The sequence below is a fragment of the Apium graveolens genome, chromosome 2 (assembly GCF_009905375.1).
Source record: "Apium graveolens cultivar Ventura chromosome 2, ASM990537v1, whole genome shotgun sequence".
Taxonomy (NCBI): Eukaryota; Viridiplantae; Streptophyta; class Magnoliopsida; order Apiales; family Apiaceae; genus Apium; species Apium graveolens.
The window spans coordinates 3,331,985-3,353,576 of NC_133648.1; the positions used below are offsets into that span (position 1 = coordinate 3,331,985).

The 21,592-nt window shown below is 34.1% G+C and overlaps 2 protein-coding genes across 5 annotated transcripts; both read right to left on the reverse strand.

The window, feature by feature from the left end:
- Positions 1–676: 676 nt before the first annotated feature.
- Positions 677–4,844, reverse strand: LOC141706719 (bZIP transcription factor TGA10-like). Of its 4 annotated transcripts, none has more exons than XM_074509528.1 (11): positions 4,358–4,844; positions 4,054–4,166; positions 3,318–3,397; positions 2,989–3,138; positions 2,827–2,895; positions 2,650–2,709; positions 2,470–2,550; positions 2,295–2,370; positions 1,928–2,205; positions 1,467–1,706; positions 677–932 (listed from the first exon to the last, which is right to left on the reverse strand). In XM_074509528.1, the coding sequence occupies exons 1-11, from the start codon at positions 4,534–4,536 to the stop codon at positions 783–785; spliced, it is 1,476 nt and encodes a 491-aa protein (XP_074365629.1). In that variant the 5' UTR covers positions 4,537–4,844; the 3' UTR covers positions 677–782. The 4 variants fall into 4 exon arrangements, with proteins under 4 accessions (XP_074365629.1, XP_074365628.1, XP_074365626.1 ...); XM_074509527.1 differs by having other exon boundaries at positions 1,928–2,193; positions 4,295–4,844; XM_074509525.1 differs by having other exon boundaries at positions 4,295–4,844.
- A 2,560-nt stretch (positions 4,845–7,404) lies between these two features.
- LOC141706720 (FT-interacting protein 3-like) lies at positions 7,405–10,852 on the reverse strand. Its single transcript, XM_074509529.1, has 2 exons — positions 10,660–10,852; positions 7,405–10,122 (listed from the first exon to the last, which is right to left on the reverse strand). The coding sequence occupies exon 2, from the start codon at positions 9,987–9,989 to the stop codon at positions 7,662–7,664; it is 2,328 nt and encodes a 775-aa protein (XP_074365630.1). The 5' UTR covers positions 9,990–10,122; positions 10,660–10,852; the 3' UTR covers positions 7,405–7,661.
- Between the last annotated feature and the right edge of the window lie 10,740 nt (positions 10,853–21,592).

Here is a 21,592-nt window from a genome sequence, read left to right on the forward strand (position 1 = left end):
TGTAAAAAAATTCAATTGAATAATTGAAATTAAAGAAATTATTTTAATTTCAAAGTAATAAATACAATTAATTAACTGTCAGTATTTAGTAAAATTCTATGGAGACCACTATTATATTGGAGATCTCGAAAAACACATATATTTTGCAATCAAAACACTATAAAATATATTATTTTATGAATCATGTTCTACGAATATCATTAATTTATTAAAATTGTTAAATATCTTATAAGTTTAATACATAGAATGTGTAATCTCCTCGAAACTAAAATAAAACATCTTCTAATGTTTTACATGCAGTACATAATATTCAAAATTTTGAATAAAACAATAATTTTTGAAGAACATGATTTGCAACATAATAGGTTTTGCATTATTTTTATGCAAGATTTTGCTAGTAGAAGGTCTCAAAGGTTCAAAGGTTTACAATAAAAAAAAGTGGTTTTCATAGAATTTAACTCCTATCTTATTTTTTATTTTTTAAGGGAAGAAGTTCTTTAACATGGTTATACTAAAAAAAATTGGGTCAAAAAATACAGTAAAAAATGTTGAGACTAAAATGAAATAAAGCCAGGAGTCTCAAATCTACTATTACTACAAATTTAGTTGTACATCTGTATATACTACACAGCAGCACAAAGAGAAAAGTTGCAGAACATTATGTATAGAAGATATTACAACAGAACAGAACATAATATGTATATGCTTCAGAAACATGCATATATGAAGCTATGATCGAGATTGAGGGCTAATAAGAGAGGTGGCGGGGGAGGGTTGTGTTGTTAATCGTGACGAGGTCGGGCCAGCCAAAGAGAGCTGAGGGTGCGAAGACGATGGAAGTACTCAGCAATTGCTAACAATCCTTGGGCTGATTGTCGAGTCGTCAGAAGCTGGTGCAATCGATGTATTGTCTGCTGTCTCAAACCATCCGCCTGCAATGCAAGTACATAGCATGTAATGAATGTATATTAAAATTAAATGAGCAAATAAAATATAGATATGATGAGGTAGTAATATAAGTGCCATTTAGATGGTTTAACGAGAATGCGAACGAGGTTTCAGTACAAAAATATGTTAGAACCTTATTCAGTTGGTTGTAATTTCATGATTCAAACGGCTCTTTTAATTTTCTGCCCTATTCTGTTAGGAGGTTAGAAGTGTAACTTCCTGAAATTGGTGCAGTCCCAAGTTCCAACAGAGATGTTTAATAATTAAGTCAAATGAACGGTTACAACAGTGACCTCATCTACTGTATGGGGGCAATGATAAACGTAAACCCTGCGATGCGTACACACACACACGATCCGCAGAAAAGGACTGCTATGCGTTTCTTTATATTTATAAAGGGAGTGACGGAGATACTACTACACCAACAAGTGTTGGGTAATTGTTTATGAAGTAGTTGTTGCTTGCTAGCTAATTTAGGGAATATTGAAAAGTCGAAGAGTGATCATATATGTACATACCTGTCTCACAAAGCCTTCAAGAGTGGAGAGCTTTCCCATGGCCAGAGCCATCTGTCCCATGTAGTTGCCCATGTTTGCAGGACAGGTGAGTAAATCAGAAGCCATGACATCTGATATAGATTGATTTAGAGCATCCAGACCTTGTGACAGCGCCTCCTCCGCCTCCATTGTGGATTGTGTTAATCCATATATACCCATCATCTGTTGTTCCGACAATGCCTCAATCTGGTTTGGGATCATCTACCATGCATAATCCACAACAATCTCAGAGTTACATGTACGTCAACCTCAATAAATGAATAATCTCGATAAATGAGTAAAACTATTCAGTCTCAAGGATATTTATTTATCGAAGTGTAATTAGATGTTAATTTATCTTACTTTCTACTACTAAATCTTAAAGTACTTAGACTATCATTTCTTTTAATGTGATATAGAAAGAAAACAAGCTATTTAGAGACCTTAATGATGTCGGAGGGGCGGAAGCCAGCAATCCACATGAAGCAACGCTCAGCTGGAGTTTTCCAAGTACCAGAAATGAGATGAAAGACATCAGTTTTAGCAATCATGCACTTGAGGTTCATTATCTCATTAAAATGAGACAAACAATTCTCCACGTAAAGCCGCAGCTCATTATCTCCCAAATGCTCTTGGATTGCTGCTCTCAGCTCAAACATCAGCCTCTGATGTTCTTCCAGCCATCTCGCGTACTCCATATCGAATACCACTGCATCTAAAACTATTCTCATTATGAATATTATCTTACACAATATAATTTTAAGTAAATTAAAATGACTAAATAATATATTCAAATTAAGTCGCAGCTACCTGGGCTGAGGTTGCCTATTCCAAGCGGAAGTGACCCTTGTTCTCCTGCAAGTGAACTTCCAGCCGTAGCAAATCCCTGCACTTAATTATCAAACTTAATATTTGCTACCAATAAAGCTAGTACTTGTTATAATTAAAAAGGTTGATATAATTCATTGAACAAAAAAGAACTGACTTGAGCTCTAGCTGATTTTTGAATTTCTTGTTCCAATTGAGTAAGCTTCACCCTGCTGGATTCTAGCTGCTGAATATAAGCCTGTGCCATTTTTTATGTCAAACAATGTTAATGCTAGCTTGTGAGTAGTGAATGATCAAATTTAATGATTCTATCTTAAGCTGAATAAATTTAGCTTACCTTTTTCCTGAGCCTGCTTTTCCTAGCTGCCTCTCGATTCTGAGCAAGTCTCCTCAGTGTCTTCTCACATATGTACATGATCAAACACATAATATTTCATACATCCACCAACTCACACAGATATATATAATATTAATTAAGTTACAAATGAAAATAAAGAAGCAGGCAGGCAGGCACCTTAGCATCTGGTGTTCTAGGTCGGTCATGCTCCAAATTTGTAGCACCCCTACTCGAGTTTCCTTCTTGCTGCAACAATCAGTGAGAACAATTTTATATACCAAGTCTATAATGATTGAGTTTTTGTCTGTTCAAAAAGGTTATAGCTAGCTAGGGCTTAACCTTGACTGCTGTAGGCGGTGGAGGCTCACTGGAAGAAGGTCCGCTTACATTGAAAACGCTAGTTCTTTGGTCGGAGGACACGATGGATGTTTCTGATAATGGTCTCTTAGACCCCACGTTTGATGGGCTAACCAAACCCATATTACTCACCTGCCAAACATATAACAAACCCATTATTTCATTATTATGTCCTCTTCTTCCTAATATAGTTAATTAATTACTCTTACATATAATCAACTTCACTATGTAGAAAGTGATGTAGCATGTATAAAACATCTTTAGCAGTTGGTTACTAATAGATATACATACTTAAAAGTTAATTTAATAACCTTTGTTGATGATGATGGCTCCACATGCATCGGCTGAGATGGGAAAATGTTCAGTGTTGCAGGTCTCATCCCAGCATCACCTGCTAATATATATTTAAGTTAGTTATCACAATCACGAACCTCTAAATATTAATTATTTCTTCTTTAATAAATCTTATGAGAATATATATGATTATCTGTATAATATGAGTTCAAGTGGGATGCAATATTTGTATCTCTTGATGGGAACCAAATGCCAAAATAAAGAAGATGCAGTAATTGCAGTTTTTGTACTAATATGTGTGCGCGTGTGTTTCAGTAATTAATTTGTAAAAGCTGCCCGGAAAGGGCCTGCAGAATATTTTAGTGATCAGAGCATGTTTGTTACATTTCCAACTAGACCCTGAAGATTAATTACCAGACTTCCATGTTACAGTTTTTGAGAAACCCTAAAAGAGTACTCTCTACAGGGAGTGAGCTGGGAGGGAGGGAGGGAGGGGGAGAGAGAGAGGGGGGGGGGGGAGGGGGGGGGAGCGGGAGAGGGAGGGGGGGGGAAGGGAGAGAGAGAGAGAGAGAGAGAGAGAGAGAGAGAGAGAGAGAGAGAGAGAGAGAGAGAGAGAGAGAGAGAGAGAGAGAGAGAGAGAGAGAGAGAGAGAGAGAGAGAGAGAGAGAGAGAGAGAGAGAGAGAGAGAGAGAGAGAGAGAGAGAGAGAGAGAGAGAGAGAGAGAGAGAGAGAGAGAGTACTAAATGAACTGACTTTTGTGTTGTTGAAGTGAAGAGGAAGAATTAGGGCTTTGTCCATCAAGGTACAAAAAGAGTGCTTGATCAAATTCCCCGAGATCATTATAAGCTCCTCCTCCATCTTTGCCTCTGCTCACACACACACAAACACAACAAAAAATAGTTGAAATTAGGTTCAAAAGATTATGACATGGTTAAAATTAATATACCGGACAGATCGCATATATAGTGAATGAGGTGTTAAAAAAGACGAATACATGAAGTTGGATGAAGGTGGATTATTATGAGTTGATGATGAATTATTCATGACATGACCATACGAGATCTGATGATGAAACTCATCATGATGACGATGGTTTTTGTTGGAATCAGACATCAAAGTAGAAGCGCCTTCATTCGCATGATGAGTTGCTGCAGAAAATAATTTGGTTTCTTGCTCAGAAGAAGAAGAAGCTGGTATATTGGACTGAAGAAGGCTCCTTGGCTGCAGACTCCCCATTTCTCTTCAATATTTATATTTCTAAGGAGATAAGCTAGTACTGTATACAAGTACTAGATTATATACTTATGGTCTGTTGTTCTACTTGTGTATATATACTAGTGGTGTTGAAACGGATGCATGCTAAGCTTTATATCTAGCTGTATTTGTATCTATATTATATATGGATCATATCTATCTAAAAATCTACAGAAACTAACAAGCTGAAAAACTCGAGTTTTGAAAGTGTATACCCCCGTGCATTAATTATATAATGGATAAATGAATGCAGACAGAGTCTGTTACACTACTGAACAAACATTTTTGGTGAGAAGATAGACGATAACAAAGAGGAAGAAGAGTCTAAACTTTTTATTTATTGCTAAAGATGCATTAGACTAACAAAGTTTTCTTCCTCCTTTTTTTCAAAAAAAAATCACATTTTTTTCTTATTTTATGTTACGATATATTATATAGTTGTAAGGCAGCAGGTCGGATCGGATCGGGTTTTGTAAGATCCAAATTTGATCCGTTATTTTTCGGTTCGAATCGGATTCGGGTCCGGATATTAAAAACAAAGATCCAAATCCGATTAATCGGGTTTTTTTCGGATTTCGAGTTGATTTCGGGTTTAATTCGGATATTTTAAAAGTAATTAACTAAAAATAAATAAATTTAAATTATTATACAAATGTAAAATGTTAAGAATACAAAAGTAGTACTTTATATATTATCAATAAATGGTTATACCGTGATCGAGGTCTTACTATCCTGAATGTAGGTTAAAAATTCGACTCACGTGTGTGCGTTTGTTTAACTAAAAAAAACTAGTACTATATATTTACATAATTCAATATATTAACGTCAAATATAATAAATTTAACTATAAAAAATTATCCAAAATCCTGGTTATAAACATTAGATTTAAATATTTGATGTATATATATCATGTAATATTGTTATAAAATTATGCAAGATAAGAATATGCTATCGGATTTTTTTTCGGATTTTGGGTTCGGATCGGGTTTGGAACGGATTTGGTATCAGTTCGGTATACCTAAGATCCAAATCCAGATCCAGATCCAAAATCTTTCGGGTCTAAAAATAAGATCCAGATACTGATCCAAATCCAAAAAATCGGGTTCAGATAAATCTAAACGGGTCGGGTAAAATTGTCATCCCTAATTGTAATTCGAGCAAGCACGAGCTCGCCCGGCTCGAATTTGTTTTTTTGCGCCTAAGTGGAGATCAAGGAAGCCTATTCGCGAAACTGAACTCGACTCGGCTTGTTTAATTTTTCTAAGTATTTTAATGTTTGAGAGAGATATATACGTGTAACACGAACAAATACTCTATCTCCGTCCCAATTTACTTATCAAATTTAATTTTCACATAATTTGAGATACAGTGATCACGTAAATTCGTTAATGACCTTTTATTATTTTTTTGTGAATAAAAATTTAAGATTTAAATTTTTATTCACAAATAAAAAAGTTTAAAAAAAATCAACAAAAATATGCAATCAAAATACTATAAAATATGCGTAAAAATTAAAATGAACAAGTTATTTGGCACGGAGAGAGTATTTTATTTCTTCGAAATAACTTTAATTTTCTCAAATGTACATTTTCTTTTTGGTCTTTATCTCTAGACTCTCTCTCTCTCTCATTCTAAAAATAGAATTGTTGTGTTGTTATCCGGAAAAACAACCCAAGACCTGCAAGTCAGTCTAAATCAACTGCACTGCGGCTGCTTGCTTTGCTCTTCCCTTCCTTGTTTTGGTGTGCCAATTACATAAATGCCCCTGACCAATTTCATGTACCTTACTCCTTGCAATTGCCAGATGTTTGACACGTAGCATGTCAAAACAATGACGTGGCTCTTGTAGGAAATTTTAAATTGGACTTTCTTTTCCATTCATGCAACTTCCAACTGTTTGACACGTCTAACCATGACATGGCTCCCTTGGACAACAGCTTTATGTATATTGAATTTTATTTATATCTACTACTACCGGTTACTGAGTATCTAACTTTCTAAATTTACCTCAGTTTTTATTTTATTTTTCATCATCAGCATCCATGTTAAACTTATCAATTTATTAGATTTTATTTTTTTAGGACAGGTATCCGATCCCGTGTCTGCTTTCGCGCGATTCTGAATAATTTTAAAGAGGGCTAGCATAACATTCTACCGTCATGATTTCTGCTTAAATCGGTGCATTCACCTGAAATTGAATCTAGGATGATAAAAAAAATAGGGCTTACATTTTTTAAACCATGATGATGCTTGGCAACTAGAATGTTAAATATATGATCTTATTGGGGCATTTCTCTAATACATTAAGGTTTTAGATGAGATTGTTACTCAACATCAACATGGTATCAGAGTTTAGGCCGGCTCATAGAACTAAGATTCGATTTTCAGCCACCCGCAACATTCTCACAATTTATTATGGACACTAAAGGCAATTTATACCCAAAGATGGGCGCCACTCTTCGACCCATAAATGGACTTCGAGTGAGAAAAAATATTAAATATATGATCCTATTGAGGTCTTCCTCTCATACGTTAGAGTTTTAGATGAACCGGACATTGAAGGTAGAGACTAGAGACAGAGACTGCATTCGTTTGGTTAAAGTTGTAAGCATAAACTTGGCCTGGCACAATGAAGAGGATACTAAAAAACTAGAAATAATGCAGACTAGAAGAAGAAACAATAGTAAGATTTTAAACAGCTGCCATATGATTAAGGAGGCTGCGTCTCAGAATACTACTTATCAGCGCATTAAACTAATGAAACCTGCATTACCAACACATCTAATTACCATATAACTACCATATTGAGAGCGTCAGAGCGTCACGGTAGAGATGCTCAAAACAGAATAATTATAGCACGACAAATCTCCGACATTAAATTAAAAAGATGGTTTTGCTGCAGAATCAGTCTTTTAAACTGGAGTATCAAGGAAGACAAGAAAAAACCCATAAACCAACTAGTTTCACAAGAGTATCTTACACAACATTAAAAGGACCAAGTAGGGCTGATTGTTTCAGAAGCTTCATCCGTTCCTATATATTCTCGGACTGAAATGACAAAACGAGCCAACAACAAACACCGCAAGCTAATAACAATTAGTGCCTGATCATAACATGCAATCAGTTCTTGCTGGCAATCTCCTGAAAAAATTAAGCGGCACAGAAGGAAGCTTGTGACGGAACCTTGGATGTCTTAGCACATACAATCCTGTAAGAAGCGCCACAACTTGGAAAGGAGTGACATAAAGAACGATAGCTGCAACCAGGCAGAAAATTACAAACAGGGCAGTAGCTCTAGGATCTCTCCAGCTTAGCAAAGATTGTAGCCTCTCCCCCTGAGTTGCCAAGTCACCGACCACTGTTTGTATCCTCCCAGCAATACTTCTCAACCGATCATATCTCATCCGAATAGTTTCAGCAGAACGTGAAGTAGGAAATGTATCAAATTCCTCATCCAGTTCATCAGGATGTGCATTATCAGCACAAGAGAGGCGTGTGTCCATATGAGGAGGATGTCTTGGCCTCCATCTATAGTACCAAACTCCAATCAGGAAAAGGTAGAGGAAAATGGTTGGTAGAATAAGTTCTGGATATAGTACCAGTATTAAGAATAAGATGTGTATAAGAACAGTGGTTATGGGGTTCTTCCAGTTACATATCTGATCAAACCATTTGCCAACAGCAATAAGTCCACCAAAAACTCCCACAATCCTAAAGAAATTAGCTTTACTTCTTCTCATACTCCACATGTGAGATCCAACATCTAGCATATACTCCACCACCTCTTTTCTCAGAGGTGGCTCTGCACGACTAAGTCTCATGGAGACAATTTGAGTGGCCTGGTGCCTCAAGCTATCAAGCTGACTAACAGTTAATGGATTGACGTAATGCATCTTTGGCAACAGTGGTTGTGAGTACATATTCATCATATTCAGCAAAGAAGAGCAGGTAAATCTCACAGCCAGATGAATTTCGCCCATCTTCTTTACACCATTTTGATGTAAAACCAGAAGCGGATATGAATGTGTGTAAACTCTATTTGTTTCAAGAGTAGAAAGGCGAATTCTTACTTTTCCAATCCGTGAATCTCTTGCTCCTCCAGCCTTATCCCCGCCATGAAGATGACAGTTATCAAACACTCCAATAGTTATAACAGTGCACGGATCAAAAACCTCCCAGGTATACTGCTCGTTCCACTTGGGAGCAGCACTATCTATGATTGTCCTTGTACGAACCCACTTCTGCCCGTACTTGGCAACACAATAAGCATCAGTTGTTGCTCTGCCATCTTTTGTTTTCATTGGTGATAGTCCCTGCGCATTCAAAATCCCCACCTCAAGAACCCCGATGGTGGACTTCCACAGCTGTTTTGCAGTCGGTCTAAGATCGCTACTGTGGTGCGTAGATTCATCCAGAACATGATAACCACCCTCCAAACAGATTCTCATATGAATCTTACTGGAAAATTTAAACTCCTTCTTCTTGTCCCCCTCGGTAATAACGACATGCTTTTCAAGATTATACCACCTAGTATTTAGGGGTTTATTATCTAACCTCCTGTCCACATACTGTAAAGGAATAGCACAGCGTCCTAAAACTTCTTCCTTGTTGGGCGCAACTCTTTCTTCCACACTCAAAATTAAGGGCTCTTCAAACGGTTCTGCTGCTACAAACATTAGATCCTCATTCCACATAGGATTAATTGATTTGGTCATAGAATTTCTAGTTCTAAGAGCTTGATTTCCAAGAATAGCCCTCACAAAAACATCCGGGAACCTTGTCCTATCAGTGGGCATCAAGTCCTGAGCTTCAATCACATTAACTCTGAGATACCAAATCTTAGGTGAGAGATACACTTTTGAGCGGATGCTGGAAAGACTGTCAGCACCCAAAACAGTTGCAGCATCTGAATGCCATGCTTCAGGAAATGCTTCATCAGCTTGAGTACCCCACCAAACAGCCAACATAAGCTCTCCCTTATGTTTATTCCCATTCCTATCTTCGAGTCTGTACCACTGTGCAGCGAGAGGACTATCAGGAGGAACTCGCTTAGGGACCTCATTGAGGTCGAACAGAACCCGGCCCATGAAATCATCCTTTATAACATCCTTGTCTTTCACAGTGGCTTCCAGCACAGAGGCCTGAATCCGATCCTTGGAAAAGGCAAAAATCTGCATCCATTCCGGATTTGATTTCTTCTCAAAATGCCGTGTCGTGCCCTTGTAGTTTCCTAGCTTAACTTCAACATAAGGGTCACAACTACCGGTAAGATCCTTAGCAGGTAAATCTTTAGCTTTTACAACTCGAACATAGAGGTATTGCATTTGCTCGACAAGGTCATAGGTGCTTGTGAGCTTATCACCGGTGGCCTTTCCACCACCAAGGTGGGGTTTGGTCTCCTTAAGAGAAAAATCTTCATATGGAGGTCTCTGCATTTTAGTTGCTCAAATCACCAAAATTTACGAAACTGAAAATAGTGAGATTCAAGTCTAAGCTATGGCTAGCTCTGCTCCAGATACTAATATTTCCAAATTACTCAAGAGCCTAAAATTTGAGCTGTCCAGCTACCTACACATCCATTTAGGACTAAAAATAAATAAAAAGGAAAATCACAAAGCAAAGAAAGATATAAATCCTAGATGTTAATTACAGCATCATACATAAAATAGCAGGCTGAGGCAAAAAAAATCCCTAAATAAACATATCCTAGTAATGTTTGAGAAATACTGAGCAATTTATATCACAAAAATCACAGAAAAATGAGAGGCAACAATAAGAACATCAAAAAATGTTATTATTTTTTGTTTGGTAAGCCTAATGAACAACAAAATAATGAAAAAGAACAGAAGAGCATATCTAGACTGTAAAATGAGAACCAGAGGGATACAGAATCATATACACAAACTCAAAATTTAATATAAAAATCTTCAGAGAAAATGTAAATTAAAAGCATTAAGATTCATAAAGAAAAAATAATAGAGGGGGAGAGGGCGGGAGGGGGGGAGAGAGGGAGAGAGGGCGGGAGGGGGGGAGAGGGGAGAGAGAGGGCGAGAGAGAGAGAGAGAGAGCGAGAGAGAGAGAGAGAGGAGTATAATGTGTATATACCTGAACTGGAGAATGAATCCTACAGAGGGTGTGAAAGATACAGCAAGAAAGGATTTGAGAGAGAGGGGGTGAGGGGTTTAGAAAGGGAGTAAATAAAATGAATAAATGTGTATGTGTTTGTATAATGCACTACAGAACAGAACACACTGGGATTGCACAAACACAGCAAGCGGAAGTTCAGATTTTGGTTGTGTTTCTACAGATATTCTTTTGCTTTCCTCCCGGACCCACTCACTTCTTTTTTCTTATTTTCTTAACTACTACTCATTTCATCCCTAAAAAACGTTTCTTATCAGGGTTGTACACGTTTGTCAATGCATGCACACTTTTAATTGTTAATATCTTTAATTTTGTATTAGTATTAAATATAAAAACTTCATTGTATTAAAATACTCATAAATACGAATCTAACAAAATCACTAATGACTGTGTTTAATATTATAAATTATACATAAATTAGTAATCAATCATTTACCATAAACAACACAAAAAGTTAAAATGGGAATATCATTTTGGGACGTAGGGAGTACAACTATCCCTATGCAATTAATGCATATTTACACTAAGATAAATCTTGTTTTTAATCACTTATTTACACAGTGGCATGTCAGCGTGAGATGGTTTCGGAAATCTTAAAATAATTAACTTATAACTTAAAATTAATAAATGAACTATAACTCATAAATTAATGAATAATAATAAATCAAATAAGTGTTTGGATAGTTTTACTTATAAGTTAAAATTTTATTTACTTAAATGAACTAAAATAAATTATTTTGAAATATAAATATCATAATTCGTGAATTTTAAATTAAAAAAAATATTTTAAAATAAAAGTTAATAAAAATAAAAAATCAAAATAAGTAGAGAAAAAGTATGTCGTCGCTCATTCAACTTATTAATTTATAAGTTACAAATTCAACTTAGTTGAGCCGACAAACACTCGTAAATAAATATTTACGGGCTTAAAATTGAATAAGTAGCTTAAATCCTATCTACCAAACAGGCCCCTTATTTCTCCGTGGATAGCAAATTAATCCGATCTGACGGATAACCAATTCGAAATACGAAATTTTGGATATATCAAATTCAAATTTTTGGAATGGAATTTGGTTTCCAATAATATCGACCGATATCCAATACGAAATCCGAAACCTAATCCAAACTCAACCCTGATCCGAACCCGAAATCCGATTGAAACCCACACATAAATAATAAATTATATGTTATATTTTAGATCTAAACATGTAATTTAAATATTTTTAATGTATTATTTGAGTGGTGGTAAATTAATGTCAAGATTGTCATGCTTATTTAATGAATTATAACTTTATTTTATTATCAATTTTTTTAAGTTATAATTTTCGAATACTTACAACAAAAAATTATTTGTGATAAAATACTAAATATTATGTATTTTAACAGGTTTGGCTACTTATTAATTAATGTATTTTTATTTTAGCTAATATTTAAATATAATTAAGGGTGTTTGCATGTATAAATAATATTAAATTTGACTATATTGTTCATAATCTTTGATACCCAAAAAATACTCTATCCGCAGAATCCGACGAAATTGGATAAACATAGGGATGACAACGGGTCGGGTTCAGATCGGGTATTGTAAAATTCAAATCCAAATATTTTCGGGTTATCCAAATCCAAATCCGTCGAATTTCGGATCGGATTGGGTATTTTTCGGGTATCCAAAATTATGTATAATATATCAAGTTTTAATATTATTTAAACATACAAATACTGCTAATTATATTTATATGGTATCTAGAATTAAAATACATTAACTAATAAGTAGTTAAACAGATTATATTGCGGGTTGACATGGTGAGTAATATCTAATATATGTTGATAACATAATATTTAGTATTTTATCACAAATTAGTTTTTTATAAATATATCTTAAATACGGTTTAACTTGGTTCACGTGATTTGAGGCTATTACGTGAGCCCGTAGGGTTTACCCAGTGTGCACCCGAATGATAGCGGTTGTGGGTTAACTGCGATTAAAAAAAATACATCTTACATAATAAAAGCTGATTTTGAAATAAAAAGTGATAATTCACTAAATAGTGTTGACAATCTTGATAACAATATACTATTACTCAAATAATACAATAACAATATATAAATTATATGTATTACATCTAAAATATTATATATAATCTATAATACATGTGGCGGATTTTAATCGGATTTCGAGTTTGGATTAGATTTCTGATTTCAGATCAGGTATCGGTTCGATATAGTTGAAATCCAAATCTAATTCCAAATTCAAAACTTCGGGTTCGGTATATTCAAAATTTCGGGTTTCGGATCGGATATCCGTCGGATCGGATTAATTTGTCATCCCTAGATAAACCCGAAGATATTTTGATTTGGATTTCACAATACCCGATCCAAATCCGACCCGTTGTTTTACCTACATTTCTCGTCTATTAAATTCAAATTGGGACATAAATTGCGTTACGCGCGACATGAAATTCTTTTTAGAAATTGTTTATTTGATTATTTTGTCTATTGAGATTAATTACGTGATAATTGATACGAAAAATTTAAAATTACATGTCATATGTCATGTATATTATAATATTATATATCTTGTGTTTGACAAAATCTTTTCTAAAATAACAAAAATTAACATTTACGAATATTTCTGAGGTGATTGAACAAGAGTCGCAAATCAACTAATTTTCTGACTGTTAAGTTGTTCGTAAATTCATCTATATGTTAAAAATAAGTTTCATAAAAATATGTTTCGTACTGAATTTTGTTTCATTCTCTTTGCGTTAAAAAGTTCTTTTTTCCTTCATTTTGTTACTCATTTACTCTCCTAGTGCAATCTTAATAGTTTTTGAAAAAAAATTATTTAAAATAATTTACATATATCATCATAACTTGAAATAATACTCTTATTATATATCTAACATTTTAATTATCTAACTTGTAATATTTAGGTTATTTTTCAAAATATTAGGTTTTTATTTATCGCGTTGTTCTTAGGATGTTTAATTCAGTTGTTTCAATTAAATTCGGCATTTTGTCTTTAATCAGTGCCGATTTGTTCAGGATAATTATTTGATTATTCTTTGGGTTCTATTATAAAAACTGAAGGCTGCCTAAACTACCCACCGAATATATATATAAGAGATGCATATTTAGTTTTTTATATGTTAACAAATAATAGATGTGTATTTAGTTTTTTATATGTTAACAAAGAATGCGCAAGAAGATAATGCGTATGTTTTTATTTTATTTTTCCGCACACGCATTTCAACAATGTATATCCTATTAAAATAATATTAAATACACATATTGTAATACCTCGACTTTTCAGACAATACAATATACTTAAATATTAAACTAAAACCCAAATTTTATTCATGCTTAAAATAAGCCTCAAATAACTTTACATGATTTTTAATCCCAAACATAAATAACATTATATAGATGAAAATAAAGTAAATCCTGGGAGACACATCTCCAAAACAAATATAACATAATCACTAAAACATTATTCCAAAATAAGGTCAAATCAAGTACACCTTTAAGATGTTCCAAAAGCGAAACACCTGAAAATTTGTAAGTAATGAGCCAAGAGTCCAACAAGAAAACAATTCTACACTAGTGAATCAAGTATCATAATTTCATAAAACCAAAATCATTGTCCACAAATCTATATGACATAAAATATAATTTAATTACACAGCTCGCTAAGGCCACAAATACCTGGTGATACAGTATCAAAAATTCATAATTTCTGTCAATAATGCGCCCTTTACTAAGGTATCATAGAGTATGCGCTCCCGAAGGCATCATAAGAAGTAACACTCCCTAGTAAGGTATCAAACGCTAGTTCCAGAATTATACGTAATTACTAATCGGTTCATAAGTCAGAGCTTACTGATAATTTTTATTTCTAAAACAGAGTATTTGATCCATAAATTTTAAAACAAAAGCAGTGCAAAAATATTTAAAAGATTTCAAATAAAAATAAAAATGTGAAAACTTAACTTACCTTAATAGCAATATCTCCCAAATTATGTTGCCAAAATGAACCTAGACATACGCACATGCATACTTAATATAATAATCAGAATGTTAACATGTGTATGACACTAAGCTAATCAAACTTTAACTTATAAAACTTAACCCACAATAATAATTAAATGTCAGTACAAGTAACAAAAAAAAATCCATATTGACATATAAATACGACCATTTTAATATAATAGTTCAAAATAGTATACCGACAAATAAAAAAACTATGACACGTAAATACATTATATATATAATAAATCAAGTCTATGTAAACTATTTAAATTCAGAATAAAATAGATGTACATTCAATATTTACTATATATATAATCCTTAAAATAAAATAACAAAATAAATAAAATATGTAACATATCCTTAAAATAAGCAAGTGAAAATTTTCACAACCTTACATGTGAAAATATCATTATACAAAATACGTATAACCAGTTTAATACATGAGCATATATTTAATAGGTTTACTTATAAAAATGTATATCTAAATCAAACATATATTTAACATATAACACATGAATTATTATGCATGCACAAAACACATAATTAAAACATAAATTCATGCATTAAATATTTACTAAAAACATGGTGATTGTTGACTAAAAAAAAAATAATCAACCGCAAACTAAAATGATTAAATTGTGTAAGTTATAGTTTTATACACATAACCATGAAACTAAATAATAAAATAAACTAATAACAAGTGAATTAGAGTATTCATAAATAAGTTCACAAAAATGTAATTTAATTATATATATATAGAAGTATGCAGTAAATATGTAAAACACATAAGTAAAAAAAATGGGAAATAGGACTTACCTGAAAATAGAAGATGTTATATAAAGATAAATGATATGCTAATAGCCTATTTATACACAAGTCGGTTCAACTAGTACTCCGATTAAATGGGTTAGTGGATACGTGATCACAAATTTAAACAAACATTGGTATTTGTTTGTTAACATGTAGTGTTTAACCGAGTTTTTAAAATACACATAATACGTACTAATATATACACACACAACATAACATAAGTGCACCTAACATAACTACACCTATTTTTAAATTCTAATCATAAAAGAAATATATATTAAATTAAAATTATGCACATATAAATAAAAGAGTTTTTTTAACCTTAAATGATTTAGATAACTAGACATGTTTAAATTTTTAACATACAAATATAAGTTTTCACAACCTGTAACTAATCTATATAATAAAATATTAGTTTCTTATGTAAACAAACAATTAAAATGCCAAAAGTATAAATATCTATAATTACAAAAATCGTGGTTATTACACATGTACCTTTAAAAACACCCTCTAAATGCGTATTTTGTGGGTATTTTGGGCAGTTCCTTCGGTCTCTGCGAATTTTGGGCAGTTGAAACCCAAAAGTGGTGTATTTGTGAACTTATAAACGTGCTTTTAAATTGAAATTTTCGGTTTCGTGTTGGTCATTCTGAATAATAATTTTGGAGCAAAATCACCGACTTTTTCTGAACTCTTCTACGATTTTCTTCCTATAAGAACTCTTGATTTTAAAATAATGTCTAGTAAACTGCATTTCACAGCGGTCTTATAAATCTCACATTTTAGCGTCATACTCCTGACATTCATAAATCTGATTGACCTGCGTATTCATGATCGATCACATTAAATAATAAATACAAGAACAATCTTAACAACAAAACAACAATCTTAATTCACCGAACAAAATAATACTAAAGATGGAAGGGCGTGATTCACCATTGTTACAGCTATTGTCCATAAGTATAAACTCTTCCCTAATAATAAATTCATAAACATGTTTTATATAATTATTTTTTGGCTTGTTATGTAAAATTAACTTTATTTGACTTTAAGAGAAATTTAAAAAGAATATAAGACTTGTTGTGCAAGATTAATTTTATTTGACATGAATAGAAAGTTTAGAAGAATAAAAATGTATTTGTAGTTTTTCATAATATTAATTTTTTGACCGAAAGTTTAGAAGAGTATAGGGTAATTATAATTTTTAGTAATTTAATTCAAAAAATGAGAAAATTAAAAAAAAAGAATGAGTCGATCTAAAGAGCCACATAAACTAGGGCTGTCAATGGATCGGATATCCGATCCATTTGGATATCCGATCTAAAGAGCCACATAAACTAGAGCCAATGGAGCAGATATGGATCACTTAAAAAAACCCGATCCAAAAAAAATCCGTTCCGAAAAAAATCCGATCCAATATGTATAGAATATGAATTTAATAAGATCTAATCTGTAAATAATGTGATCCAAATATATATATTTAGGGGAATGATCAAATACAAACTAAAATTTAAATAGAAACTATAAACCAATCTAAGCTATTAGATCTACATAATCCAATGGTCCACATAAATCACCCCACCCAACTAATTTACACTCTCCCACACCCAATTTCAGTTTTTCCCCTCCGTTTTTAATTTGATTTTACTGTCAAACCGTAAGTTTTTTTAAAAATTCGATTTCAGTATATTTTTCTAAATCTTTCAACGATCGATTTGCATACCATATGTGTTATATTTCGAATTAGTTTAAAAAAAAATTATTTGATTTCTAGTTTTATTCTAAATTGGTTTTTATTATAGTAACCCATATATATGTATAAGAATAAAAAATATAGAATACAAGAAATATAAAAAATTAGTAAGACCATTTAGCAATTGGGCTTGGATTTATTGGGGTGGGGAGACATAATGTAGCTTGACCGTTTTGTTCCTTGTGTAGCATTTTGTGACATTGGTATTGGTTGACTATTACGGATTTATTAATTTCCACTTTACCTAAATTTAGGGGATAGTTAGCTTAGTACTGTCAAAATAATTTACTTAAGAATGCACATTTTTTTGCTAATTAGAATACACATTTGTCCTTTAGTACAAGAATTAAGGCTATGCTTCTGTTAATTTGCATCTTGCTGTACTGGAGCAAATACTAGGCTGTTTTCAATAACAGCTTACTTCTTTCTGCATTTTAATTTTATGAATAGTTATTATTAGTAATTTTAACATATTATAAATGTAACCTTTTTTCTAAATATAACGGAGCGGAGTTCCAATTCGACAATTCTACGGATCAGGATATGGATCATGCTTTAAAAAATTCAACTATGATTTGATCAGAATCCGATAAAAATAAATGGATCAGGATATGTATTAAGGGTGATCCGATCCATTGACAGTACTATGTAAATGTCTTTGTTTTCTCTTTTATGCAAGTATATTGATGATTGATTGATTTATACATATGATTGGAAATTATAATGAAATTCTTGAGTTGATAAATTATAAATTTTCAAAATTAAGGTTTGATCTAAAAGAACAAAATGGTTTTATTAGGGGTCAACTGCGAGTCAATGAGAACTTGGACTGCAAGTCTGCAACTGGCTTCTTGCAGTAGAAAAAGAAAGAGAAGAGGTGACAGACAGACCGAAGAAGATAAGAAGTTAAGAACCCAGTCACATCATGGAAACACCAACTTTCCTCCTTACTTACCACTTACCAGTGCTGTGCATAATAATTCACCATCTTACTCGCACATAAGGTGTTGGAAATTTTTGGTAATCTAATCTTGGTGTCTGAATAAGTTGATCGAGTACAGTTGTGGTATCTAGTTATTTAATAGTTTGATTTGGTCAGCTGGTTGTTAGCATGATTTTAGGATCTTGCTGCTGATTTTTAGCATCCGTCTACGTATGAGTTTCTTCTATATAATCTTATAATCGTTTTAGTTTATTATTAAGGCTGGTGAACATTTTCACAGAGTAAAAAAGCTTTTGGTTTCTCAGTTTACACATACAGTTCATATCTATATTTATAGCAGGTGTTTAACCAATATCTGGTATCAGAGCTTGATATTAACGCTGTATGCCCAAGTATATGCCAAGAATGGCCGAAGAGAAAACAAAGGTGAAGGAGGGTTCACTCGGTTTAAGTTATCCTATGTTAACCAGGGGTAATTATACCGCTTGAGCCATGAAAATGAAGGCCTTTATGAAAGCACATGGTGTGTGGAAAGCTGTAGAAATCAGCGAAGGAGAAAAATCAACATTTGACGAGAAGCAGGATCAGATCGCACTCGCTGCAATTTACCAAAGTATACCTGAGGATATACTTTTGTCTGTGGCAGAAAAGGAGACTGCAAGAGAAACGTGGGAAGCAAAAAAATTATGTGTCAAGGTGCAGATCGCGTAAAGAAAGCCAAGATTCAAACGCTTAAAAGCGAGTTTGAAACTCTGAGAATGAAGGACTCGGATCAATTAGAAGATTTTTGTATGAAACTAAATGGTCTAGTGACCAACATCCGTGCTCTGGGTGAGGGGATATCTGAGAGTTATGTGGTGAAGAGATTGTTTCGTGCAATGCCAAGCAAGTATCTGCAAATTGTGTCTACCATTGAACAATTTGGGGATTTTGACAAGATGACGGCCGAGGAGGCATTTGGTTCGCTTAAGGCACATGAGGAGCGAATTAAAGGACAAAGTGACAATGGAGGAGGACAACTGATGCTTACTGAGGAGGAATGGACAAGGAGAGAGAACTCGAGTGAAAAACTATTGTTGACTAAAGAAGAGTGGATGAGCAAGACAAATAAGAACAGAGGTGAGAATTCAAGAACACAGAAAAATCGATGGGCAAGGAATGGCGGGCGTGGGAACCGCGACAAAAGCACTGTAAGGTGTTATAATTGTGGAGCATACGGTCATTATGCGTATGAATGTAAAAAGCCTCGGAGAGACAGGGAACAAAAGCAAGAGGTAAACACGACTCAGGCTGAAGAGGATGAGCCTGCTTTATTGTTGATGAAGTGCGAAGATAAACATACAGACATGGTGTTATTGAATGAAGAAAATGTGGATCTTATGCTCAGTAAACGCAGTGAAGAGGCCAAGATGTCACAGGTCTGGTATCTTGACAACGGTGTTAGCCAACACATGACAGGAGATCGAGGAAAATTCAAGAAACTAGATCAAACAGTCACGGGACAGGTGAGGTTTGGGGATGGATCCACAGTGGCCATTCGTGGTAAAGGAGTGATTTCATTTCTATGTAAGAATGGAAAGGAATGAAAACTGAAAGATGTGTACTATATACCGACCCTGTGCAATAATATTTTGAGCTTGGGACAATTGGCAGAGGAAGGAAGCAAGGTAGTGTTGGAAGAGGATCAGTTGAGGATCTACAATAAGGAAGGAGCATTACTAATAAGAGTGAGGAGGTCTGCAAACAGACTTTATAAGATAAGCCTTGAGGAGATTCAACCTGAATGTGGATTGTCTAAGGTGGAGGAAGAAACATGGTTGTGGCACAATAGACTTGGACATGTCAACTTCAGAGCAATGAAGCTAATGTCAAAGGAGGAAATGGCCTTGGGAATTCCTAAATTTGTACAACCAACAAGGAAGTGTGAGGGGTGTTTAATGTCAAAACATGCACGCAAACCATTCCCATCTCAGGCAATGTTCATTGCTAAGAAACCATTGGAGTTGATCTATGCTGATATATGCGGACCAATTTCTCCCTCAACTTTGGCAGGTAATCGATACTTTCTTCTGTTTGTAGATGATTGCACCCGAAAGATGTGGGTTTATATGCTTAAACTGAAAAGTAATGCGTTTGAAGTTTTTAAGAAATTCAAAGCATTAGTTGAAAAAGAAACTGGAAGTAAAATTAAAATTCTGCGTACTGACAGAGGAGGAGAGTTTTGTAGTCAAGAGTTTCGAGTTTATTGTGAAGAAGTAGGTATTCAGAGACAATTTACAACTCCATACACTCCACAACAAAATGGAGTTGTGGAGCGAAGAAACCGTACAGTAGTTGCGATGACAAGAAGTCTGCTAAGAGGCTCTAATATGCCATCTTATATGTGGGGTGAGGCAGTGCGACATTCAGTCCATGTGTTAAACCGTTTACCAACTAAAATATTGAAGGGAAGAACTCCATATGAAGCTTGGAGTGGACACAAGCCTGACATGAGCCATATTAAGGTGTTTGGATGCATTGTGTATATGAAGATTCCATCAGTGTATACGAGCAAGTTAGATGATCGTAGTAAGGCTGTGGTGTATTTGGGTAAAGAACCGGGAACTAAGGCTAGTCGGTTGTTTGATCCTAACAGCGGCACTTTGCACATTAGTAGAGATACAGTGTTCAACGAAAGGGAGTTTTGGAATTGGAAGGCGCCAGAAGATACGGAATTAAATTTCCCTGAAACTGTTGGGAGTGGTGGCACTATCACGATTCATAATGTTCACCAAGAAAGTGCTTACCAGGAAAGCTCGCAAACTGGTACTGAAGAACATGAGCCACTTACACCAGTTCAAGCAAGTCACAATCAGAATTCAGAGTTAAATGCAAGTGAAGACAGTGCTGGTTCGATCACAGGTTCAACCACCAACAGTGCACCTCGAAACTTTCGGTTATTGAGTGAGATTTATGACGACACAGAACAAATTGAAATTGCAGATGACTTGTTACTGCTGAGTATTGAGGAGCCCAGCAACTTTGATGAAGCAAACCAAGAAGTTGAGTGGAAGAAGGCTATGATTAATGAACTGGAGTCGATCGAGAAAAATAAAACCTGGGTGTTGACTGAGTTACCACCAGGTCATAAAGCCATCGGACTGAAATGGGTATATAAGATTAAAAGGGACGCAAATGGAGTAATTACAAAGTATAAAGCGAGACTTGTCGCGAAGGGATATGTTCAAAAATAAGGAATTGATTTTGAATAGGCATTTGCTCCGGTCACGAGACTCGAAACAGTACGACTCTTACTAGCTTTGGCTGCACAAAATGGATGGGAGGTACATCACTTGGATGTTAAATCAGCCTTCTTGAAT